The 24669-nt window shown below is 50.1% G+C and overlaps 1 protein-coding gene across 1 annotated transcript in view; it reads left to right on the forward strand.

Moving 5' to 3' along the window:
- Positions 1-24669, forward strand: part of Zc3h3 (zinc finger CCCH-type containing 3) — an 88264-nt gene that overhangs the window by 45091 nt on the left and 18504 nt on the right. The window contains exons 5-9 of the mRNA XM_021659904.2: positions 11980-12164; positions 17874-17916; positions 17992-18150; positions 18240-18309; positions 20655-20786. Coding sequence (XP_021515579.2) covers positions 11980-12164; positions 17874-17916; positions 17992-18150; positions 18240-18309; positions 20655-20786 — 589 coding nt within the window. The remainder of the gene's footprint in view (positions 1-11979; positions 12165-17873; positions 17917-17991; positions 18151-18239; positions 18310-20654; positions 20787-24669) is intronic.

Below are 24669 nucleotides of genomic sequence, written 5' to 3' on the forward strand. Positions count from 1 at the left end.
CTCCTTCTAGGTCCTTCAGTTTCTGTCCTCCACCACCTTTCCCTGCCTGGCATTTGCTATGCTGTTAGAGCTCTCAGTGCTTCCTGTGCTGCCTGGGCAGCTGAGGCCCATGGGGGCCTGAGGTATGTTTTGCTGGTGACATTGACCTGGTGTATAGATTGGAGTTGAAGTTTGAGAGACTTCTTTGTATCAGGAGCAAGCCCATGTGCCCTGGTCAGGCTGCAGGTGGGTGGGCAGGTTGGGACCCCAGCTCCTGTTGAGCCACTGCCAACACCAGGCCAGGCTCTTGAGGGCTTTCCCCAAGTCAGCAGGGTGCCTATGGCTCCTGCCCCTCCCCAGAGCTGCAGTTTCTTGTGTAATTTGCAGTGGGATGCCTGTTAAGATTGCGTCCACTTCCCAAGTCAGCACTTAATTGGCAAGGTGCTTGATTTAACAGCGTGGGAGCCTCCACCGGAAAAATGGCTTGAATAAATCTCTGCCTGACGCCAGAAAATAGATATAATCTCAGCATTAACTACATTAATAGTAGCAGGAGCTGAATTAAGAAAGCCATAAAGCATAGGCGGGAGCATAAATTATAGTCCCTCCTCCCCTCCATGTTTGGGTCAGGGAGGTCGGGCCTGGGCGGAGCAAGGGCTTAACCACAGAGCCTGAGCAGGAACCAGAGCAGAAGCTGGAGGGACAGCTCTGATGTGTCCTGATCTACGGTTCTCTCAAGGGTCTCAGCTGCAAGGAGGTTGGCTGCGTGACCGAGCTCTTCCCTTTCGTTTGTCCCAGGTCTGGGTAATCCTGGCAGAGTGGACCAGCAGTGTCATGAAGTGCTAGAATAGCAGCCATCTTTAGGAGTGACAGAGCCAGACTGAGGTCTGCTAGAGCAAATGATTCCAGACTCCATGCTGTCCTCTGGTATTTGCATCTAAGAAACCTCAGAGGAGGCACCATCCCATTGCTGGCTGGGCGTCTGAGCTCCCCCTCAGCCTGGCCTTGTTCATTATTGTTCCTGTGGTTTTCTTACCATAGGCACTCTCATGTGATAGCAGTGGCTCTGACTAGGGCAAGTGTCATTGGTTGGGCTATTGCATGGGTCTGGTACAGGGCCGTTGTTGTAAGAGACCGGAGGCGGGCATATTCTGCAAATGAAATTGCCTGCTGCTCTGCCCTGTCTTTGTTGGCCACTGTGACTAGAAATGTGAATTCCTGAGTTTTGGTTTGGTTTTTAATTAAGCATTGTTTATTATCATTATCTTGCCTGTTTCTCATGGACTCATAGGACCTTTTAGTGTTCAGGGTGTCACCTTTGTCATTTACCACTGTTTCAGTTTTGCGCTTCTGTTTAATTAAGGTCATTTGCTGGAAGGTCCAATTTTTCTATGCTGTGAAGTCTTCTAAAGATTCCATGCGTTAGTTTCTGTAGAATGGTCTTCCCTGCTCTGCGTTGAACTCTAGAGACCTGCCTACCTGCTACCCACAACACTGATTTCCAAGGCTTTGTCCTGGGCTTTCCCTGGTAATAGAAACATACAGCAGGCTAAAGAGTTACCTCTGTTTGCCTTGTGCTGTGGATTGAATTGTGTCCTGTTGGAACTCATAAGGTAAAGCCCTGACCCTCATGTGGCCTTCCTTGCAGAAAATGTTGTCTCTGGGTATGAATGAAGTTAACTGGGGTTATACATGTTTAGCTCTAATCCAGTATGACTGGCATCATGTTAGAAAAGGAGGAGACATAGGTTCATACCTGGAGAAAAGCCAGGTGAGAGCAGTGGGAAGGTACCTTCTAGAGCCGGGAAGGGAGCCTCCCTGAGACCAGTCAGTGGCACCTGGGTCTGGAGTCAGTGACTTCAGGCGGAAGCACCCATGCTGCAGCATTCTGCAGGGTAACCCAAGCTGAGCACCTTACCACTGGTCCGCAGGCTGTCCAGGTCGCTGTGTGTGGCAGTAGCTTTCCCTCAGGGTTTGTCCATTTTGCAGTTGATGGGTGTGTTGGTTACTTTTTGCCTTGGCATGTGCCCCAGAGCTGCCCCTTAGCCTTTTTAGCTGTGTTTTGAGGTAACAGAGAACCTTCGTGTCTATGGAGTTCAGCCTTGGGGTTGGTGGACGTATTTTAGGTAAGCCATCTAGCTCCTATGCTGCTGTCTCACACTGCAGTCGGTTACAGCATAAATATTGCAGTCGTTGTGTTCTCTTATTGGTGCCGTGCTGCTGGTATGCGCATATGCAAATTGAGGTCAGATGACAATTTGTGGTATTCTATTTTCTCCTTTTACTGTGTGTGTCCCAGGGTTTGAACTCAGGTTGTTAGGCTTGGCGGCAAGAGCTTTAACCTGCTAAGCCACCTTGCCAGCCCTTTCACTGAGGGCTTCATTTATACATCTTGACAAGTAAATGATGCTGAGCATTTTCCACACTTAGTATTCTGTGGTGTACTTTTTCATGGAGTTCTTTTTCAAGTCTTTTGCCTGTTTTGTAGGTGTTTGCCTTTTTATTGATTTACTGAAGTACTATGTGTGTTATGGGTACATTCTTCTCCTAGCTGTCTTCTTGCATTCTAGGGCTTGCTGTTTGTATTGCTGGGGATGAAGCTGGAGCCTTGTACATGCTGGACAAGTGCTCTACTGCTGAGCTGCACCAGCAGTCTGAGAGGTGCTTTTTAATGCTTGGATTTATCATTCTTTTCTTGTATCTTGTTTAAGAAAGATTTGCCTATCCAAGATCATATTTTCCTCCAGAAACTTGGAAGTCACATCTGAGTCTATAATCCTTCTTGGTCTGAGTTTTATTTTATGTGGTGGCTCAACACCCTTTGGTCTCCCCAACGAAATAAGAAAGGAGTTCCCTTAACTTGCCCAAGTACATGGGCATCAGCTTTCCTTCAGGCCCTTAAACAGTAGGGCTGTTTCTGACCTCTCAGTTTTTACCAGTGGATGAGTTGTGTATTGGAATTATTCCTTAACACATATTCTTCCATGTGAACTTTAGGAATACTGGGTCCTGTTTATAGCCTTCCCCAACAACCATCCTCCTAAGCAACACGATTGCATTTTCTTCTTAGTGTTCCGCTTCTTGCATAATCTGGAAGACCCTGCCTTGCTGTGTGAGTTTCCTGTTCTCAGTGCCATGGGGGTCGCCACTGTGCCTCCACCTGTGGGCCAGATACACCTGCTGTGAAGTTCTGAGTTCTTCCTACTTTTTCCCCTGTATGTATTCTACCTGGCCATCTCAGAAGGATATTGATCTTCATATACATTTACCTGTTCAACCCTCTAACTCTAATGAGTGTTAGTGGTCAGCCTTGTAGTCTTTCCCTGGTGTTTGGTGTAGAGGCCACTTCTTAATGAGGCTCCCCTCATACAGGGAGCCAAGTGGATTCCCTGTACAGTCTTGGGGGGCTTTTCCCATGGCATGGTGGAAGAGCTTGTTGTTGTGGGTTTGCTTAAATAGTATGACCCATGGATACCTGAGGGCCTAGTCATGCCCCTCAGCAGCTGGCACATTGGTATTGAGTGGGTTCTGGGCTGACAATGTGGGAAAACTGGTGCCTAGTTGTGGAGGACTGGGGGTAATGCCTGTGGTATATACCAGCCATTACCACCAAGGATAATTGTGTTGGCCACTGGGCCCCAGCCTCTTTACCCATGTTGCTGAACTCTGCACTCTGAGTAGAGCCATTAAGGCCTAGCAATACCTGTTTTTTTGCAGCTAACATACAAAACACCAATAGCTTCAGCTGAAATGGATTTTTAAAAGTGTCATTTTATGGAGAATTTTACTTTCCATCTTGTTGTTTATTAGGCTCTTAAAGGGAAAGCTTGTAATGTATCCATTGATCGAAATACCAATTGAATAGACGTGAGCACATAAAGTACATAAAATCGCCCAGCCCCTCGCAATAGGGCAGCGGCATTTGTAATAGAGGCAGTACAATTAACTTTACCCACCACTGCTGGGCTGGGCTGGCAAGGGGTGCCCCTGAAGCACTGTTGCTCATTAGTGTGTGTGTAAGAGAGGGTGGAGCAGGATCCCTCAAGGAGCAATACCCTGAAGAGTCCTTGGGTGTCAGAGCAGAGCTTCCTTGGAGTCCTGCTCATGGGTCAGCGTTGGACCCTAGTTAGCCAACTGTGTCCCACCTCCTTCACCAATAGCCATCTACTTGCATTCTTACCAGGTAGTCTCACCTGCCCCAGGCTGAGCTCTTTTCTTTGCTACAGTACACACAGTCAGCCTTCTCCATGGATATTCTTACCCTCACTGTGGCTCTCCAGGGCTAGATTGCCCTTTTCGTTTGTACATGGTGCCTGTATCCCAGGGATAATGAATCTTCTTAGTCACCCTCAACCTTATGCTTCTGCTCTGCTTATTTCGCCTGGCCCTGGTAGTCTTCTCCCCAGGACTGTCTTCATCTTGGGAACTGGAGATGCTGGGTTGTTTAGGTCATTGAGATAAGCCTACTGAGTGAGGCTTCTGTCTTCTAGAGCATTTCATGTGCTGCCCTGCCCAAGATGTGCAGGTACTGAAACCCTTAGGTAATACTAGCAGCAGAAGAAAGGAGTGTTTCTACTGCTTGGTACCCACACATGCTCGTGTACTTGCATACACACAGGCACACACACTAGCTCACTCTCCTGAGCTGAATGGCTGGGGTGGGGCGGTCGGTTTCTGGTGGAAAGCCCTGCTAAGCAGTTTAGTGCCTGTCACGGCGGCTCCGCCTGACCTACTTGGGGATTCGCCGTGCAAGCTGCCTCTTCTGCTGACTGCGCACTCTCGATCGCTCAGCTCCAAGCTTCAAAAACCGTGCTCCATTTCCTGAAAAATGCTTCCCTGGTTGTTTTCTCTGCTCCCCAGCCAGCCTGCCCAGCTCCTGTTCCATTCCCACCAGCCTGGGTAGCCTGGCCCCACATGCTGCTGTTCTCTGGCTAGCGGTGTTGGGACCACCATTCTGCTCTCGTGTGGTCTCTGACCCTCCATTGCTTCCTTGGTGCTCAGCCTTTGATGTACAGACAGGTACCTTGTTTGCCAGATCTCCTTGCACTGTGAAACAAGCCCTCCTTGTTCTGCCTCCTGCTATTCCTGTCTATAACTCACCAGAGCTTTCAGACACACCCAGCTCCCTGCCCTTCTGAGAGATCCTGGGAGCCCCATACTCCACACCTCCGCTCCCATCCAGCATGTGTCCAATAGCACAGATTTCTAGAGTTGCCTGCATTGCACACAGCACAGGCCTTGTCCCTTGGGAATCCTTGACAGACAAATGGCTAGACGGAACTCATGTCTTTCTTATTCTGGGAGTGTCTCATCCTCACTGGGTATTGAGGACATAATGCCTGAGCTTAGAAATAATCATGTCTTCGGGCAGAGGGACATTGTATGCAAAGGCCCAGTACCAGGAGACACGTTACTTTGTAGGTTCTACAACTTTCTAGGGTAGCTGGAATTCTAGACTAGACAGAAGGAGGGTTTGAACATGACCAGCAAGGACTCAAGAGCCCAGCCCTGTGAACCTCTTGTAATACATATAGAATTAAGAAATTGGAGGAACTTTATCAATTGCATAGTTTCAAACAAATGGTCAGGGAAGAGTGGATGAAGGGACCCTTAACCCCAAATCAGTAGAAACCAGGCTAGACTCTAGGGTATTGGAGGAAGACAAATAGGTGAGGCCTGGGGATGAAGGGAAGGTGGCAACATCTTCATTTCTTGGAGATCTGGGAGGCAGAACGTACTGGCGATGGAGATGGACAGAGGAGAGGGCAGGAGGTAAGTATAGAAAGCAAGTGTAAACAAGTATTACTTGGACTTTGGCTGAGGTCTTTTGTTCGTTTCTTGTTGGGGAGAAGTGTGTTCATGTGAGTGTGGGTACATGTATATGTTCAGGGGAGGGAAGGGGGAAGGGAGGGAGGGAGAGAGAGAGAGAGAGAGAGAGAGAGAGAGAGAGTGTATTCACACATGTACATACACATGGAGGCTAGAGGCCAACCTTGGGTGACATTCTTCAGGAGCCATCCACCTTGTTTTTTGAGACAAGGTTTGTCACTGGCCCAGGGCACACCAAGTCAGCTAGGCTGGCTGGCCATTGAGCCCCTGGAATATGCATCCCTGGTACGGGGATTATAATTAGACACTCCTGTGCTTAACATTTTACGTGTGTGCTGGAGATTGAACTCTGCTCCTCATATTTTCATGTCAAGTGCTTTGCCGATGGAAGCATCTCCCCAGGCACCTGTTTGTCTTTCACAGGCAAGACTGGAGTGTGATGGATAGTAGCAAGAGCCAGAGCACAGCTGGGAGGGACAGGAGGGTTCTGGGTGGGGCTCTCACTGTCTTCACCTCAATTTACCTTTAAGGATCAGATTTCTTCTATCTGTGCTGTCTGATATGCTGAAAGGAAATGAACTTCAGGTCCCATCCTAGACCCTCTGGACCTCTTCTCTGTAATGGCCATACCTCCTTGCCCCAGCTACTAGAGTAACTCTTCCCTCATCACTAGTCTTTGTAGAGACCCAGCTTTGATCTCAGTATCTGTTGTTCAAAGATGCCATTGGACCCGGTACGTGTGGGTTTCCAAGTTTAGAATTACTTGGCTGTGGCCTGGGCCTCTGCATGCCACCTGACTGTGTGCTGCCCAGGGTCCTTGGCCTTTGCTGGATCTGTACTGGTCACAGTGGTCTCTAAGAGGGATATGTTCCATGTCCATGTCCCATGCATGAGGACATTACAGAGTCAAGAGGATGGTACCCAGAGTTTGGGTTGCAGAAGCCAGACTGCCTGCAGGACTATGTACAGAGGGCAAGTGGGCAGTGGTTAGACAGAGCTGTCTGCCAGATGCCTGTCTACTAAGCTTTAGGCTGTGCTGGTTATAAGTGTTGGAGCATTCGGTTGTGTCCAGACCCTATAAAGCTAGAGAATGACTCGGCTTAGCCACCTAAGTACCCCCAACCGCATCACTGCCTCTCTGCCAGCCCAGACAGCTTCAGGCTTGGAAGTTTTCACTGCTCATAAGGAAGTGGACACTTTTTTCCCCCTTTCTTTCTTAAAAAAATAAAAAAATAAAAAAAAGGAAAAAAAAAACTACCTTTGAGGTGTGTGTCTTTCTCCCCATTATCACTGCTTTTCATTTAAAATGTTATCTCCCCCTGCCCCATCCTTTGTCCCCCCCCCCAAGGGTAAGAGGGGAGGCCCAGCCTCACCCTGGTGTAGTCAAGGTTATGGTGATAAATCCTGGGGCATTGTCACTTCTATTCGGAGTAAATTGGCTGGCCGCTTTCGGGCTGAAGGAAAGATAATTTGCTGTAGTATTTCAAATGGATTAGAAATGGATTTGAAGGGAAAGTTCATGCCTCCCATTACAAAGGCGAGAAAGAAGACTATCTTAAGGCACTGTTCCCTCCCTGGCCTTCATTATCCACGCTTAATACCTTTCCTATTTTCCAGCGTTAATGAAATTTCCTGGCGGCATGGGCCTGCCGGACGGATGGGAGAAGCCTTTAGATCTGCGGCTCCCGTTGCAGAAAAGGAATTACAGAGCCGTGCCGTGAGGGCAGGCGCTTGCAGGGTCCTTGGCCCTGCTATTATCTCATTAATTTTATCCCCTCTTCTCTGTACAGTTCGTTTCCAAAGGCTGTCCTCTCCATTAGGGTAACAATTTACTGGAGTGCTGTGACACCCATGGCAGTAAAAAGCTACAAGGCCCCACCTGGCGCCCTCTGCTGCGGCTTCCAAAGCCAGTGAGCTGGCAGGGGTGTGGGTGGATGGTTAGAGGAAAGGCCTTTACCTTGACCTGGTTCAGCCCCAGGGTCCAGCCAGCTCTTCTTGAGTTTTCGTCCATATCAACACCCCAAATGTGGCTTTTTCCACACAAAGCTCCCAGGTTCATGGTTGAGCAAAACAGCAGGTAGCACTTGTCCCTATTCCCTGCAGGTCCTGTATCCACAGGCCTTTGCACACACAGTCTGGAATAGGAACAGAGGGGCTGCTGTTTTGCATCTTGTCCAAGTGGATCCACAGATGGCCCACAGTAATTATCACCATCTACTGAGCTGGGTTTTTGTTTGTTCTGTTTCATTTTAAGGAAGAAAGAGAAGGGGACAAATGGATATTTCCTGATCATCCATAAGAATTTAAATATGTCAAGCCAGGTGTTATGGTGTATACCTGTAATCCCAGCACTCAAGAGGCCGAGGCAGGAATGTTTCTGGTTTGAAGTCATCTTGGCCTACATAGTGAGAGGATGGGTGATTGGGAGGGAATGAGGAAGGGGGCTACAGCTGGATACAAAGTAAATAAACTGTAATTAATATAAAAAATAATAATTAAAAAAAGCAAACCAAAATAAAATAAACACGTGGAATAACTAAGACTGTCTTGGGGAAAAATTGTAACCACAGATGAGCCTTTCAGCTCTGAAGACCAATTATGAGAAAATGGCTTGTTCATTTTAGGATGAAAGCAGTGGGAACCAGGTCTGGGCTGAGTCATCCTAGCCCAGCGAGAGCCCCATGCTGGCTCCTGACTTGTGGTTCCTTGACACAGGCCTTTGACAGTCCCCAACTCAAGACTCTCTCAAGCATAAGGAAGGGGATGCAGGTTTCTTTCTTGAAGAAGTAAGGAAACTCTACAGTTCTTCCTGGACCTGGCTAGGTCTATGGCTGCCTTACACTGTTTAAACCTATGGCTCTTTTCTGTAGCTACATCTAGGGAGGAATAGGTGGAAATCACATTCAGAGCTCTCTGTGCATTACACAGCCCCTGAAGATGTCTGTTGTACTGTTGTACTAAATAAGAGTGTGAGGGTACACACACATACATATACATATATAATTATATATATATAATTGATTATTAGCCCTAAAATTATCACGGTGGTGTTATTTAACCCACTATCACAAATAACAAGACATAGACACTTGTTAGATTTATAATTGTGTCATTTACCTTGGGCCAGGTAGATGTTTCACTTACACTGTCTCAATATCCTCACCATCTATCTCCCAGTCCCCATCTAATGCCATCCACTCTAATTCTCATCAACTGGTCTACCTTCCATACATAATCCCTTGGTGCTTGCTTCTATTCCTCATCTGGGCCTTTCCATGCCATTACTGGAAGAGGCCTTTCCCCTCGCCCACGTGATTTTTTTTTTTTTTTCTTCACACTAACCCATCCTGGCACCCTTCTTCTACCATCCGTATTTCCTGTGATTCTCGTGATTCTCCTGTCCTCAGAAGCCTGGGAACCTAGCCATGCCTACCCCATTCTGCCCTGCCCAGGTATAGACCATTTAATGAACCAATCAGGTATAATGTTATAGGCAAGTTTACACAAACAAGGATGGGTGTATCCAGTGGGCAGTAACCAGATCTTGAATGCCAGTAGTTAGCATTAGACCAGCCTCCAACAGATGCTTCTAGAGGGAGAGCATCAGATGTGTTCTCACCCTCATATTTCTGGTGGCTGTGTATTTGCTCATATTGTATTGGATGGTTATACGATGGATAGAGATGAAGTGCATGGGAGAAGTATTATGAAGAGAGAGCCTGGATGGACCCTAGTCAAAGGGCTCATCAGATCTTCTGATTAAGACCACAGCTGGCTTCTAGCTTGAGTTGTAGGGTGGCTAGAAGCTAGATGAGAGGTCACTGTACAGAATGGTACTCCATTTCTCCAGTTCCCAGTCTTCTCTTCCTCAGAATGCTACTCTAGCCCCAGGGTTGGCGGATGCAGGAATACCTTCCCCATGAATAGTGAGGAGCCAGCCAACCTCAGTTTGAACCAGCTCCAGCAGCCACTGCTCTAGTACCAGTTTACTTTCACTGAGGATTTGGGACTAGGTTGAACATCCCTTTGTGAAGTGGCCATAGCTCTGATGGAGAGGTTAGGACATACCACTGAGCCTCTAAGAATGACAGGTAGGATTGACAAGTAAGGGGCTGGAACAGTAGAAGATCTCTCCTGGTTGGGCCTTTCCTCATACACAGTTAAAGCCAAGGGTACAAAGTCTGATAGACTACATCCCGGGGGCTCAGTCTCATAGGCTGCCCCTCTCTAACCCAGATGGTACCCAGTAGAGGGCTGATGAAGTCTGTGATGGGTAGGGCAGTGAGAGGCCAGGCAGACGGATCACTGCAGCCTGGCTTCTTGGCAGGACTCTTTCCCTCCAAGATTGGTGTTTGTGAACTTGAATTTTAATTAAGAGAAACTGGGTTAAGTGCCTTCTGTGGCCTCCCCACCACTCTGTTTGTACTTACACCGCAGCTTTGGTCCCCTGACGTCTGGCTCGCTTTGCTCACATTATCTCACTAATGAGCCCTCTGAGGCCACTGGCTGGCAAGAGTTATCCCAACCTGCAAGTGGAGAGACCGAGGCTCAAAGGGGCTATGGTGCTGAATGTTAGAATGGTAGCTGAGCCTGAGTACATGGCTGCCCCTCCTCTAGTGATTTTCTTTCTGGTTGGCTCCCCCTGGGTGGGCAGAGCAGGCTGTGGTGGGCAGTATAGCAGGTGTCTTGGCAAGGCAAGTAAGCTAACCCTCTCTGGCTTTTACTTTATAGCTCAGCTCTGAGGATACTTGCTTGGCCCTAGTTTGCTAGAGAAGGTCTCTTACAGCTGTGGGATCCTGAAAGACTTCAGACCTTGCTTCCCTCACAAGCTAGGCCTGGGTAGGCCACAAGGCCATGGGAGACAGTTGGATTACCCTGTGAGAGGTTACTGCCCTGTACCAGACTGGATATGCTGCCCTTACCTTCCATTTTAGCTGTTCTCTGGGGGTGGGAACTGCTGTTAGGAAGGCCTGTGTGCTCAGCCTGATCTATCTCTGGTGCCCGTTGCTCACACTTGCCACTAGAGGGCAGTGCATGCAGGCTGTGATCATGTGATAAGTAGTGTCTGATTTACATAAACAAGACACCACAAAAATGTATCTTGAAGATTGGCTGCATGCTGAACCCCCTGGCCTCACCTAGCTGCTAGAACACCAGGTTCCCTCCCAGGGGACAACCTGTTGGCATCACAGTTAGGCAGGGGCTGTCACATTCATGGAGAACAGAGGCCTTCTCTCTGAGTGATAACAACATCAAGGCCCTTCCTCAGCTTGCTTAGTGCTTGAGTGAGTTGCAAGGGGCTCTGGGGTGTCTGGTAGACCTGAGGTCTTCGAAGGAACGATAATAGGGTGGCCTCTGAGGTTCAAGACTGACCTAGCTCAGGTCTGTTCTCCAAGCTACCAATCCTACAGCTGCATCTTGAACAGCAATTTTTTTCTCTCCCCTCGCCCCTTATTTGTTTGAGACAGGGTTCCTCTGTGTAGCTCTGACTGTCTTGGAACTCACTCTGTAGATCATGCTGGCCTTGAACTCAGAGATTCACCTGCCTCTGCCTCCCAAGTGCTGGGTGGAAAGGTGTGCACCACCGCTGCCTGGCTTGAACAGCAATTTCTGTCCTACACAGTGGTCCTGGTGGGCTTGTGAGACTGCCCTCATACATTCTCAGGAGAAGGACATGATGAGCAGTAGTCCCTCTTGATTCCTTGACATCTCTTGTGGGGCAGAGTCTGCATCAGCCTTGGCAGGAACCCAAGTGAGTGTCACATACTGGTGCCAAAGGGCCAAGGCCCTGCACTGCTTTTCAAAATACAGGTGCCCAGACAGCCCCAGGGAACATCCCCAGCATAGGGATACCCACCAGTGGCCAGGCTAGGAGACTGCCTCCACGGACAGGCATGTGTTGGAAGAGGCCATTCCTCTGTGTGGCCCTTCGGGGGCTCATGATTTTTTAGCCAGCTTGTATAATAATGTGCCTTGGGATTCTTGTCAGAAGTCCTTGACTACTGGTACAGAAGTGTCTATGAGAGCGAAGCAGGCAGAGGTCTCTTGGCAGCTGGACCAGAGACCCCAGCCACCTCAGCTCTAATACATCCCATACAGCAAGTACTTTTGACCAGCAAATCTATAGCTTGTTCTGGGCCACATCTGGTAAAGGGTTTATTTTCTCTGTAGGTCCATGATGCTAAACCGCCTTCGTCCGACCGTCAGTGGGAGCGGAAAAGCCCCACCTGCTTCCCCTCGATGGCGTAACAAAGGCTATCGCTGCATAGGAGGGGTTCTCTACAAAGTGTCTGCCAACAAGCTCTCTAAGACCTCCAGCCGGCCCAGTGATGGCAGCAGGGCCCCCCTCCGCACAGGTGAGGTGGGATGCTGGAGAGTATGTGGGTGGGCACTGAATGTTAGTGTGCCTTGTTTTCTCTGGGCCTTGGTTCTACGCTGATGCTGTCAGCTGTGGGCATAGCTGTGAAAGGGGGGGACAAGGCCAGGGTCCTGGAACTTAGGAGAGCTGAAGAGCAGATGCACTCAGAGAACTGTATAAGCACAGGGCTTTAGGAACTATCCCTTATGAAACTAAAGGGGCAGCCAGAGCTGGGGCTGTGTTGGGAGGCCCTGAAACTCTCCTGGGAGTCTGAGTGGCGCTTGCCTCTTGCTTGGCTGAGCAGCCCCAGATTTTCTGTGGGAGACCATGCAGGAGTGCCCGTGTTTTGCTTTTGGACAAAGGATGAACCAGGTATGGTAAACATGCCCGGGTGAGCGAACACCTGGGGCCACAGCACCCTTAATCACATTGGTGATGCCTCGCCAACTGTATCTGGAGGCAGGCACCACCGCTGCTGCAAGCCCCAGCGGCCTGGGGACAGGCTGAGGAGAAGGAAATGCTTTGGATGTGCTTATTGTACAAATTAACTAGAAAAGTATTTTGGTTTCAGTCCAATTCTATCCTTTTCTTTGTCCATCAAAAAATAAGGCAAGATTATGGGCTGCTAAGGGACTGCAGAGGCCCAGCTGTACCTAGCAGCCCTACTCACTCACCAGAGGGGCTGAGAGGAAAAGAGATCAACTCAGGAGAAGTCAGTGCCCAGGGCAGCAGACACAGGGAACATCCCATTTGGGACAGCCAGCTTCTCTGTGTCCCTGCCAGGCTGTGCTTGGGAGCTGCTCTTCAGGCACGGAGCTTCCAGGTTTCTCTGGGCAAGACACACAGGGAACATGGCTCCTGAGATTTATTCCTTTGGGTGTGGGAGAGCCTAATAAATTCTTCTTGAGAACTGTGCTAGTAGCCTGGGCTCCTACCTTGACTCTTACATGCCCTTGGGTCTCCACTTCCCCATCATTGCCCTCTGTGGTCTCCTTGTGCCTGTGGTTTTGCTCTGTCTCATACTCCAGACTTTCTAAGCACCAAGGCTTGGGATTGGGACTGAACCTTGGGCTAGGAAATAAACTCTCTCATCTCCCTATAGTGCCCACCATCACTATATAGTGACTGTCCCATGGTCCCATCCTCAGATACTAGGACTAGCTATCTTGTTCTGGGTCCTGATTTGCACTCTCAGGCTGGATGGGCTTAAGGCATGGGGCTACACCAGCCACCTGAGCTTCTTGCATTGCTCATGTCTCAAGGAGGTGGAGATAAGAGGTATAAATTCTGGAGGGCAGGTGGCAGTGTTGTATTTGGCCTCTCATAGTCAAATGTCCGTCACTTGGAGATGGTGGGTTCTAAGCTCTGAAGAGGGCTGGGCTGCTTCCCTGTGACTTCTCACTGGGAAGCTGTGACTGCTCCCGTGACCCAGGGCCAAGTGCTGAGTTCCATAGACTCTGCCTTCCTAACTCCCACACTCAGGGCTTTCACATCACTGTGCTGTGAACAGTTCCCCAGGCCTGGCCTTTTTGCCCCCTTTCTTTGTTGTAGACCCAACTAAGAAGGACTCTCTGTTCCCAAAGCTCTTGGAACCTTGTTCCCCAGTGCCCTAGTAGCTACTCAGAGCCTGCCTCCATTCAGCCAATTATCTAAGGGATCATGTGATGAGAGCAGGTGGGAGTCCAAGGGACCTTTCTACCACTATCTCTACTCCTGTTCCTGCTCTTGCCAAGGCCTCAACCTGCTGCCAGTCAGGACTGTCATTGTCCCTGACCTACCTACCTAGGTCTTGGCACCACTCTGGGGCCTTTCTGGGGCTTAGCTTTTCCCTTCTTGGGACGGGATGAGGGGTATGTTGAGAGACAGCCTGGCAAAACCACACCCTTTCTTCTGAGCCAGGGGAGATGATCCATGAGCTGGATAGCACCTGCTGCCTGGATACCCCCCATCTGACCCCACCCCACAGTGAAGAAGGTATATTGCTCCCAACTGTGCACTACGGCTGACTGGCCCACTTACAGTAGCCATAATTAAAGAAATAAATTTCCTTCCCTAGTGTCAGCAAACCCTTGACTTCAACAAGAAAGTACAACCCTTCACAGGAGGAATGGGGCGCTAACGCCTCTCCTGGCCACCCCTCCAGGCCCTTAAGGACTGAGTCAGCATTAGCCATGGCTTTGTGGTTTTCGGAAGTTCAGCTCACCCTCCTGGGTCTATGTGCTATTCAGATGTCTTAGTTCCTTCACCCTTGCCTTGAAATTTGGCCTGGGACCTGTGCCCTTGGTTGGCTGGACTTGCTGAGGGCACAAAGAGCCTGTTAGTCCCTTCAGTGAGGAAGAGAAGTCCAGTCTCAGACTACAGGGCTAGCTCTGGCTTCTTGAGGAGCTCCAGGGTCCCCAGGTCAAAGAGAGGCAGGTGCGATCTGTATTTTCTGCTGCTGACTAGTACCAGCATGTTCCTGGGCAAGTGAGGTCTCTTTTTCTTTTCTTTGTTTGTTTTTTGAGACACAGTCCTTCTGTTAGGTAGATCTGGGGGTCCTGAAACTTACTATGTAGACAATGCTGGCCTCACAGAGATCCATCTGTCCCTGCCTCCTGAGCACTGGGACTAAAGGTGTGCACCACCCTCTGCAGCTAATTATGTGTGCCCTGCCTTCCCCTCCCTGGGTGCCAGAAGGTCACATAGAGGGGCATGCAAGGAAGTCTCGTCAGCTGCACCCCAGGGGTGCAGAGCTACCAGCTCATGGAGAATCTATTAATTGCTTTTCCTCACTGGGACTTCCTCTGCCATTTTGATTTTTTTTTTCAGGACTATAGCTCTAGGTGTCTGAATGTGCCCTGCCTGGACCTGGCAGGTTTTCAGCTAAGTAGACCTGGACTTTAGGAGGACCTTGCTCTAACCTCCTGGGAGCAGCCAGTCATCTCTCCAGTGGAACTGGGGACAGATACTTGAGCTTGACCCCTTGTTTGCCCGGTGGGCTCTGCCAGAGCGATAGCCAAGTGCTGAGGAGTCTTTGACCTCTTGGAAAGATGAGCTCCCTTTGAGGACCAGGGAACAGGCAGGGCAGTAAGCAAGGGTAGAACTGGCGGGAGGCAGTACTTATTTTGGGAAGCTCCAGCAAGTGAAGGTGCTCCAGAGTGCACAGCAGAAGCAGCACCTTGTGCTCCCAGGTCAGGGCTGTGCCGTTGAGCTCTTTGCACCTCTGGTTGCTTCTTTTCAAGCCAGCTACTTTATGTGCATTTTTAACACTGCAAAGCATTTGGAAAGGTGCCTCCCATCCTTGTCAAAACTCCCACCGTGAGCCCCATGCTGATGTGTTTTTAAAAGCAGAAAGTGGAAAGACGAGAAAGCTACTCCCTACCAGGTCCTGACAGGTGGCACGTGATGCCCGCGTGTCCCTGGCTGGGAGCAGATGGTGCTAGTGTCACCAGTAGGCTGGGTGACAGCCCGAGAACCAGTGCTCATTGACAGACTATCACATTGCACGTCATTGGTTACGAAGACTGGCAGGTGTGAGTGTGTGTCTGTGCCACCTGGACAGTACTCCACTGCCACCCTAAGGACAGGTGTCCTCCACTGGAGATAGAGGCCACCCTAAATTCTTTGCTTCTCCACGCTTTGAAAGCCTTGCCACCCTTCCTTTCCCCTTGTTGTGTCCTGCTCGGACCCTGCAGTCTTTCTTGTGCCCTCAACTCCCTGTCTCCCTCTTGAGGCCCTCGTCTATGCCCTAACTGCCTGAGCCCATATAGTTATGCAATAGAGCCTCTGCTTCCCACTGGGACCCCGTGGATGCCCTTTAAAAACTCAAGGGCACTGAGGTTAAGTGTGGAACAGCCTCTTGCCAGAGAGTCCTAGCAGATACCTCAGGTACTTCCAAGCAGCAGACAAGATTTTTCTAGCAGCTTGGTCTTGTCTTGGGCCCAAAGTACCTAAGGTACAGTATACCACCCACCCCTGCTCGGGAGGATGTTAGAAGTGTGTGGGGAACACTCGGAACCAAGTAGCTTACAAGGTGCTCAGGGGAGATGGTCTGAGTTTTCAACTAATGAGCTGTGAAGGGCTACAGTGGGTCTGGGGTAGAGTGAGGGATGCTGCTCTGGAGCAGATCACAAGTGTTCTGATGGAGGAGCAGGGCCTGGTTACGTGGGTTCAGGCACTTTAGAACATCCCCTTTTAAAACCTAGATGGCTTTGTCATCGCCTCAGGTCCTCAGAATTTCTGAGTGATGTCACTTGTGCCTCTTAGTGCTGTATTCATTTCAGCAGCTGCTCTGTAGGAAATTGGATCTGGTCTGGGAAGGGTCATGTGCGTATTTGAGGAACCAGGGGAAGCCATCCTGAGCAGGTCCTGCCCTGCCTGCCCTGTGATCCTGGGGTTGGTCCGTGTCTTTAAAAGGCAGGCAAAGCTGTGGTGAGCCTGGGTTTCCCCCCACATAGCTACTTTGAAGTTCTCAGGGATCCCGTTCCCATCCCATTGTCTTCTTCATGCCACATGGTCACCTTAGAAAGGCTAATTGGGTCTTGATGTTTGGGAGTTTGAGGGCTATGAAAGGGAGGCTTCCAACTTTTAAGTAACACGCTCCAATTGGACCCAGACACCTTTGTCTGCAGCCAGTGTACAGAGAGCTGCAGGTCAAATTTCCAGCAGTACCAACACAATTCTTCCTCCCCTTCTCCTTCCCTCTCCTTTTCCCCTCTTCCCCTTCCTCTCCCTCTTTTTCCCTTACCCCGTCCCTTTTCCTCCTTCTCTTCTCCCTGTTCCCTTCTCCTTTTTCTCCTCTTATCCTTCCCCTCTTCCTCCCCCTCCTTTCATCCTTCCTCTTTTGCTCCCCTCTTCCCTTCCTTCTTCCTCTTCTTCTCCCTTCCCCCTTTTCCCTTCCTCTTCCTTTTTTGCCGTGTCTTCCCCTTTTCCCCATCCTCCTCTTTCCCTCCTCTCCTTCTCTCCTCCCTCTCTCTTCCTTCTTTCTCTCCTAACCTCCCCTTCCCCTCCTCCTTTCTTTCTCACCTCTCCTCTCTTTCTCTCTCTTCCTTCCTTCCTTCCTCCCTCCCTCCCTCCCTCCCTCCCTCCCTCCCTCCCTTCCTCCCTCCCTCCCTTCCTTCCTTCTTCCCATCAATTCTTTAAACTATTTTTCTCCTATACTGCCAGGCCCATATTTTCTACCCTGGCATAAGCAGCCCTTCTGTTTTCTCCCCAGGCTCTACAAAGTGAAATGCCATCAGCCTTTGCCATTTGCATGATGGTCTCCTTGGTAGCCAGGCCAAGGATGAATCTTAGAAACATGTCCATGGGCCAGTCGCTACCTCTTCCCAAGAACCTGCCCCATGAGCCCCATGGGCACTGAGAGGGAGTAGGAAGCTGGGAAGCTAGTAGGGAACCAGTAAGCACCAATTTGATCTTAGGGAGCCTAGCTGCTTGGAGACATCAGGGTCTGGCAGGCTGTTCTAGTCCTTGTGTCTGGCATGCTGGATCCAAGGCTGCCCACCCTCGACATAACTCATGCACAGGGCCCAGAAGGACCCCATTCTTGATGCTGTGTCCCCAGAGGGAAGGGCTTCTAGAAGCATCTATGCTTGAGCTAAGTGCTGGGGGGCTCAAGGGGGCTTGCCAAAATGGGTTGGCAGGAAGAAGGTGCGAGCCAGTCAGGCAAGGGTAGATAAGGGTTACAGTTGGGCTGTGGCCTGATGTAACCTGTTCCTTTCCCCCATAGGACGACTGGACCCATCCACCAGCAATAGTCGTTCCTTGGCCAGGTGCGTCCCTTGAGGCTGGGAAGGTAGGGGCTTCCCTGCTCACTCGTGGGCTCACAAACCTCTCCCTGTATATAGCCGGGCCGTCCAGCGAAGCCTGGCTATCATCCGACAGGCAAAGCAGAAGAAAGAGAAGAAGAGAGAGTACTGCATGTATTACAACCGCTTTGGCAAGTGTAACCGTGGTGAACGCTGCCCTTACATCCATGACCCTGAGAAGGTGGCCGTGTGCACCAGGTGCCCTGCCCAGCCTTACTTACAACTTGGGGGGTTTGTGACAGAACCTGGCACCAGCCCTCCCCAAACCTTCCTATCCCATGCTGCAGATTTGTCCGAGGCACATGCAAGAAGACAGATGGGTCCTGCCCTTTCTCTCACCATGTATCCAAGGAAAAGGTGAGTGTTGAGTGGCCAGCAGGCCCTCTCTTCCGGACATTCCTGGGTGCCACCCAGCCTCCAGGCAGACTGTACTGTGTAGTTTTCCTTGGTCTTGAGTTAGCAGCTCCTGCCTCCAGTGTCGACAGGCTCAGGTACTCCTCCAGCTCTCCCCTTCACTCCCACGTCCTGGCTATTTTGTGCTGCTCCTTCCTGCAGCTGGAAGCAGCACCAAACCTGGGGTCCCAACATACCATATACAGAGTCTCCTCTCTCCCATTACCATTATCCCAGGTCCTACAATAATGCCAAGCTCCTTCTCACCTTCACTACAGGTACAGGGGAGGTAAGCCTGATAGATGCTCCTAGAGCATAGGGCCATGGTCTCATCTACCTCATGTCCCAGTTCTGCCATGGATGGAGGAGTGGTCAAAAGAGCCATGGCAGCACAGGCAAGGTTGCAATGCCCAGGTGTGTCCCAGCCTGGAAGGCCTGAGAGCACTGCCATCAGGGGGTGGTCTGGGGGCCACAGACCACTTGACCTTACTTATACCCACTGACCTCTGAAAAGATGCCCTGAGTGTGAGGAAGGGCCTGGGGCCCGGGCCGCAGTGCAGAGGAGGCGGGTGGGTGAGGTCTGCTGCTGCTCCGACAGCTTTTCCCCTTGAGAAGCTTGGAGAGAATCAGCATTTTTCTCCCTAATCTAGCTTCGAAACTCTGTCGTGAGCAATTTGGAAATTCACGTCGAGTTTCAGGTTCATTAAGCGCCAGCTCCAAAGCCCGTGCGCACTCCAAGCTGTCTAATGTGTGGGCCGCACCAGCGCCCTGAATTAATGTTATTGTTATTTGTGTGGACGTGGCGGGGTGCAAACAAGGTTAATTGAAATGAGAATGCAGTTTCCTCTTGGTAACGGCCCCGCTCTGACAGCCAGGAGGAGCTCTGTTTGGTGCAAGAGTTGGCTTTATTATCCCTTTTTATTAGAGCTAATTTGGGCTCTATATCAAAAACCACATTAAGGGAATTGTCTACAGCTTCTCCACCGCCAGCCCAAACGGGGCCCCCCAGCCCCTCTCCCCTCCATGGCTGCAGTTAAAAGACAATTAAAAATAAACTCTTGCTCAGTAAATCACCCTTTGTTTCTTCGATTTCCCCTCCTCTCTCTACTCCAGGGCTGCTGCCCTGGCCTCTTCCTCCCTGGCCTTCCATAGGTTCCTGCATTACCCTCTCCCACCTTGCTCCAGAAAAGTGACTTTTTAAAGCCTATGGGATCCTTGGGACAGGAAAGTACTCCTCAGACCCACTGCTAGTCCAAGTGTGGAGCTTCTGTCAGCAGGCTGAGATGTGCAGGGTGAGATAGGAGTGACTGCCTGGGGCTGAGGGGGATGTGCTGGGCCACCATAGTGGCAATGCCTCTTCTCCAAACAGTCCGGGAAGGGCTGGTGGCAGCCCCACAAGAAGAGAAGGAACAACGGTCAGAGGTAGCCTCTTCCCGGGGTGCTCTCAAATCTGGTCTGTGTAGGTTTTGCCCATTTGGCGGTTGCCCTTCCCTCTCTAGGCCCTTATGGTGGTAACAAGTAGGAACTATAGCCAACAGTCGACAGGGCCCATAGGGTTCTCTGTTGAGAAAGGAATAGGTATATCTAGCTCCTGGGCTGAGTTGCTTGCCCAGGCCTGTCCACACACAGCTGCCAGGGTGCGTCCAGACTGCCTGCTCCAGGACCCAACCTACTATCAGGCCAGGTTTTAGTGCTACCATGTGGCCAGTGCCTGACCTGCTTCGCTGGGTGTCCAGCTCCAAGACTGCCCCACATAGATAGTAGACCCATGTCCCAGGGCTCCCAGGATATACCAGGCCATGTTTTCTGTGTTCAAATGGAGAGAATAGCACACCTAGGGACAAGCCTGCTGCAGACCGCTTACCTCCATGTCTTCATTTGGGCAGAGTTACAACAGATAAGGAAAGTGGGGTTCTGATGGGAAGGTGGCTCCCAGGCCCCCCGCTGCTGCTGGCTGGCATGTGTATTCATTTCTTGTGGAGTTTTTGTTTTTTCCCCTGGAATTTCACTGTGAAGCCCAGGCTAGCCTAGAACTCACTATGTAAACCAAGCTAGCCTGGAACTCAGAGAGATTCACCTTTCTCTGCCTCCCAAGTGTTGTGATTAAAGATGTGCCATTACACCCAGTTCTGTGTTCATTTCTCCCACAGGAGGGCCATGCTGATGGTCTCCAGGCAGGATCTGGGTGGCTGTTGTCCAGCTGTGGGGCCCTCTCACGGGCCTGCAAGTCCTGGTATTTTTTGCCTGTACAGTAGGTATAGTGCAAGGGCATTAACCTTCGGGTCCTCACCCCTCTCTCCTCCCCACAGATGCCTGTGTGCTCCTACTTCCTGAAGGGGATCTGCAGCAACAGCAACTGCCCCTACAGCCACGTGTATGTGTCCCGCAAGGCTGAAGTCTGCAGCGACTTCCTTAAAGGCTATTGCCCGCTGGGTGCAAAGGTGAGGGGGCTGCAGGTGGGCATAGGACAGATTGCTGTACAGTCTTCAGTACTGACTACACTGGCTTCTGTCGCCTTACACAGCTTGGAGGCAGTAACTATAATTCCAACCAGCTCACAGATGACTCAGAGCTATAGCAACTTGCCCAGGGTCCCACAAGGCCAGGTAGCATCCCAGGTCCTCATGCAGGAGCATTAAGGGTTTTATAGTAGAGCCCATCCTAAATATGGGAGGGTCATAGTGGCTGAGACAGCGAAACACAAGGAGACAGGGTGATTAGGGCCAGTGATGACTGAAAGAGATGTTAGAGGTTGGAAACTCTACAGGACTGAAGTGGCTGCCTGCTTTCCTGGCATGCTGGGTACATGCATATAAATGTATGTATATACATACATGCATGCATTATATATATATAAAACACACACATACCATCTCACCTATGGTAGAGGGCAGCTGGTAAGGGTGAGCTAGGGCTGGATCCCATTGCCCATTGGAGGTACCCAATGCCAAGTTAAGGGTTAGGAAATGGGAGGAGGGCTGCCACAATATCCCTGGGTAACTGGCAAGCTGTCTCCTTCTAGATGTCCCAGATGACTTACTTGACTGCCCAGGCAGCTCAGTCCTACCTGTTTCCCTTATGGGAAACTCCCCATAGCTACGCCAGCATGCTCTTACCAACTACACAGCTACAGGAGTCCTAGGGGCCCAGCCCTCTTCTCCAAGCTTCTCATACCTGAGCTCATACTGGGGCTCTGAGATGCCTAAGATGGGCCTGAGCATGGCTAGGAACTCTTGAAGAGGGTCCTGCTATCTTAAAGTAGAGCCATGACACATAACTCAGGGGCCTGTGGAAAGCCCCTTTGCTATCTTTCCTGTGTGGGGGTCCCACCCTCATTCCCAACCTTACCAGTGAAGTGAAACCAAGGCCAACAGGCAGTGTGGGCTAAGTCAGTGCAAGACCAGCCCCTATCCCACTAACTCTTAAGGCCCGTGTGACAGGCTAGCCCTCTCTTATGAGCTTCAAATCACAGAGGCACCAGAAGTAGTGTGTGAGCCCTATCCTACCTGGGCATAGCCCTCTAAAGTTGCTTGAGCTCTTTGGTGCTTTCTGTCTTCTATGCTGTGGCTGAGACTCCCTTTCAGGGAGGACACAAGCAGTGACTTCCCTAAGCCCAGTGATGCTTCTGTACTGCTACCGACAGGAGTGTGAGTGTGACAGGAGCCGTCAGGTCACCTTGAAGGGCACCATTCCCTGGCAAGGAAGCCCTTCCGGGAGGTGGGGACTGACAGGCTCTGGCAGGGGCACTACTAGGTGCTGGCCCAGGTGAGAGGCAGGACCCCATGGAGGCTGCAGCTGATTATTGTAAAATATTCCAATTTAAATGAAGATATCAGAGCGATATTTAAGTCCTGCTTCTATTAGTGGAAGTGCTTACTGCGTCCCTTTCTGCGTGTCAGCGCTGCGTCCCTGCTGCATGATGGATAGCAGCTTGTAATTATATATGGGGGAAAGCGCTGAGCAGGCCAGATCCAGCGGGAGGGGAGGCAGCAGTCTGGGCCTGTGAGGGTTAATTTTATTCTCTAAATAATATAAAAAGTGCTGAGTCGTCACCTTGCGCCTGAGTTAGAAGTCCTCAAATGGGCCCTAGAGAGTTTATAATATTCCACTGAATCAAGTGAAACTGTTAACCTTGCTTCATAAAGCCAAGGCTTGTTAAAGAGGCGCGTTCCCTTTCCTTTTGAATAATTTAGGCTGGGAGTGAGCTTCTGCTCCTTCCCTTTCTGGGGGCCACAGGGCTGCTCCAGGTCTCACCACTCAAAGGGTGGCCTCTGCCAGCTGGCAGGCAAACTCTCCCGGACTTGAGGACAGACTGGTAACTGCAGGCTGGTGACTGTTTTGTAGCGTGCCTCTCACTGTCATGGTCAGGCTCGAACTGTAGTAGAAAGTGGAGAGTGTGGCCCTGTGTCACTTCCTCTCATTCGTGGTTGTGACCTAGCGCACACTTTGATCACTTGATGGATATCATACCAGCTTTGCCTCACCATGTAACTCCTTGGATTGTGAGAATTCTGTGTGCACATGCCCCAGGGCACATAGCTGGTGAACCTGTTCTCTATATATGCTTACGTGTGCTTTTGGGGTAGGTGTGTGCATGTGCCTTTGGGCACCATCCTTTAATTTGTATGTATGTGCATGTGTATGTGGAGAGAGAGGAAGAAGGAAGAGAGAGAGAGAAAAAAAAAAGTGTGTGTATGTGTGTGCTCATACACACACGTACCTGCGTGGGCTTGTATCCCAGCTTCTTTCACCTCCCTGCCGAACCTGCTGCTCGGCTTCCCATTCTCCGGTCTCCAGTCAGGGCCTCCTGTTCTGTCATCCCCTGCATGCACTCAGGCCCGTATAGGACTCCTGACAGATTTAGGTTTTGGCTTTCTGAACTAATCCGTTCCCTAACCCGCTTGGATACTGAAGCACCGAGTCCTCCTATAGCATCTTTGGTTTTCCTGCCCATTGCCACATATTATCTCTGCCTTGGGAAAGGGCATCCTTCAGTCAACCCAAATCCTTATTTTTAAGTGTGGCCGGCCCTTCCATTTCCCCCAGAATTTGCATGCTGAGTCTGTTGAAGAGCCTATCCTCATTCATGATCATAAAGAGCTCCCATGTTTGGCACTGCTGACTCAGCTAGCTGTGGCGAGGTGGTATGGGTAAGGGCTCAGATCCCATTCCAGCTTGCCCTGCCGCTTGCATCCATGACCCTGCATAGGTCATGACCACTAGCGATGTGTCCTTTTCTAGAGATGAGGGCTCTGCGTCCCACATGGGTCTGTGATGGTGAAAAGTGCCATTCGATAACTGATTGTCTCTATGCAGCCTGCCTTGTACTCTGTGGTCTCGATGTTGATTTGCTTATCGTGTGAGGCCTCTGCTCGATGTGTCTTCATGTAGTAAGCATATTTCTCAAATGACATTTTACCTGTCTTCCTTTTCCTCAGAATGCGGAGGCCTTAGAGGAAATAACGGCTTCATTGAGATAGAACTCACAAAGCATGCAGTTCACCTGTTTTAGTGTCATGACCTTTGGCATATTGTTTTTTGTTTGTTTCTTTTCAGTGCTTGGGATTGAGCCCAGGGCTTTGTAGGCAAACACCCCATCATAGAAATAAGCCCTTATCATTCACAGTTTGTTTGGTTCTTTAATTATGGCATGAAATGAAAACGAAAAATTGTGGTGCAGAGCTGGGATGTAACTCCACGGTAAAGCACCTGCCTAGCATTAACAAGGCCCTGAGTGCGAATCCCAGAACCCCAGTCAGATCTGTCACGTAACATCCAGCAGTGCTCAATATTTCATCCGTTCTTCAGGCAACAACTCTGTCATTAATTAACTGAATTTACAATATTGAGCCAGGGCACACTCCAAGAATCCTAGCACTTGGCCTGCAGAGGTAGGAAGATCAATACAAGTTTATGAACAGTCTGGTCTACATACTGAGTTCTAGGCCAGCCAGGGTCACACAGCAAGACCACATCTCAAAAGTGGATGAATATTCATAGTATTCTGCACTCACCACCACTGTGAAATATTTTCAAAACTTTTCAGGACCCCAAATTGAGATACTATAAATACAGTAAGCAGGAACTGTCTTTCTTCCATATCCCCAACTCCTGTCAGCCTTGTCTAGGCATTTCACATGATAAAATCAGGCCTGTGTCTGGCATCGAGGTTCTTTTTCTCAGCATAGTGTTTTGAGGGTTCATGTTGTAACACGTATAAGAACTTCATTCCTTTTTATGGCCAAGTAATATTCCATTGCATGCATGCAGGCATTCTATTCATCCCTGCTCGTCTGTAAATAGATGTGGGTTAGTGCCACCCTT

The sequence above is a fragment of the Meriones unguiculatus genome, chromosome 8 (assembly GCF_030254825.1).
Source record: "Meriones unguiculatus strain TT.TT164.6M chromosome 8, Bangor_MerUng_6.1, whole genome shotgun sequence".
Classification (NCBI taxonomy): domain Eukaryota; kingdom Metazoa; phylum Chordata; class Mammalia; order Rodentia; family Muridae; genus Meriones; species Meriones unguiculatus.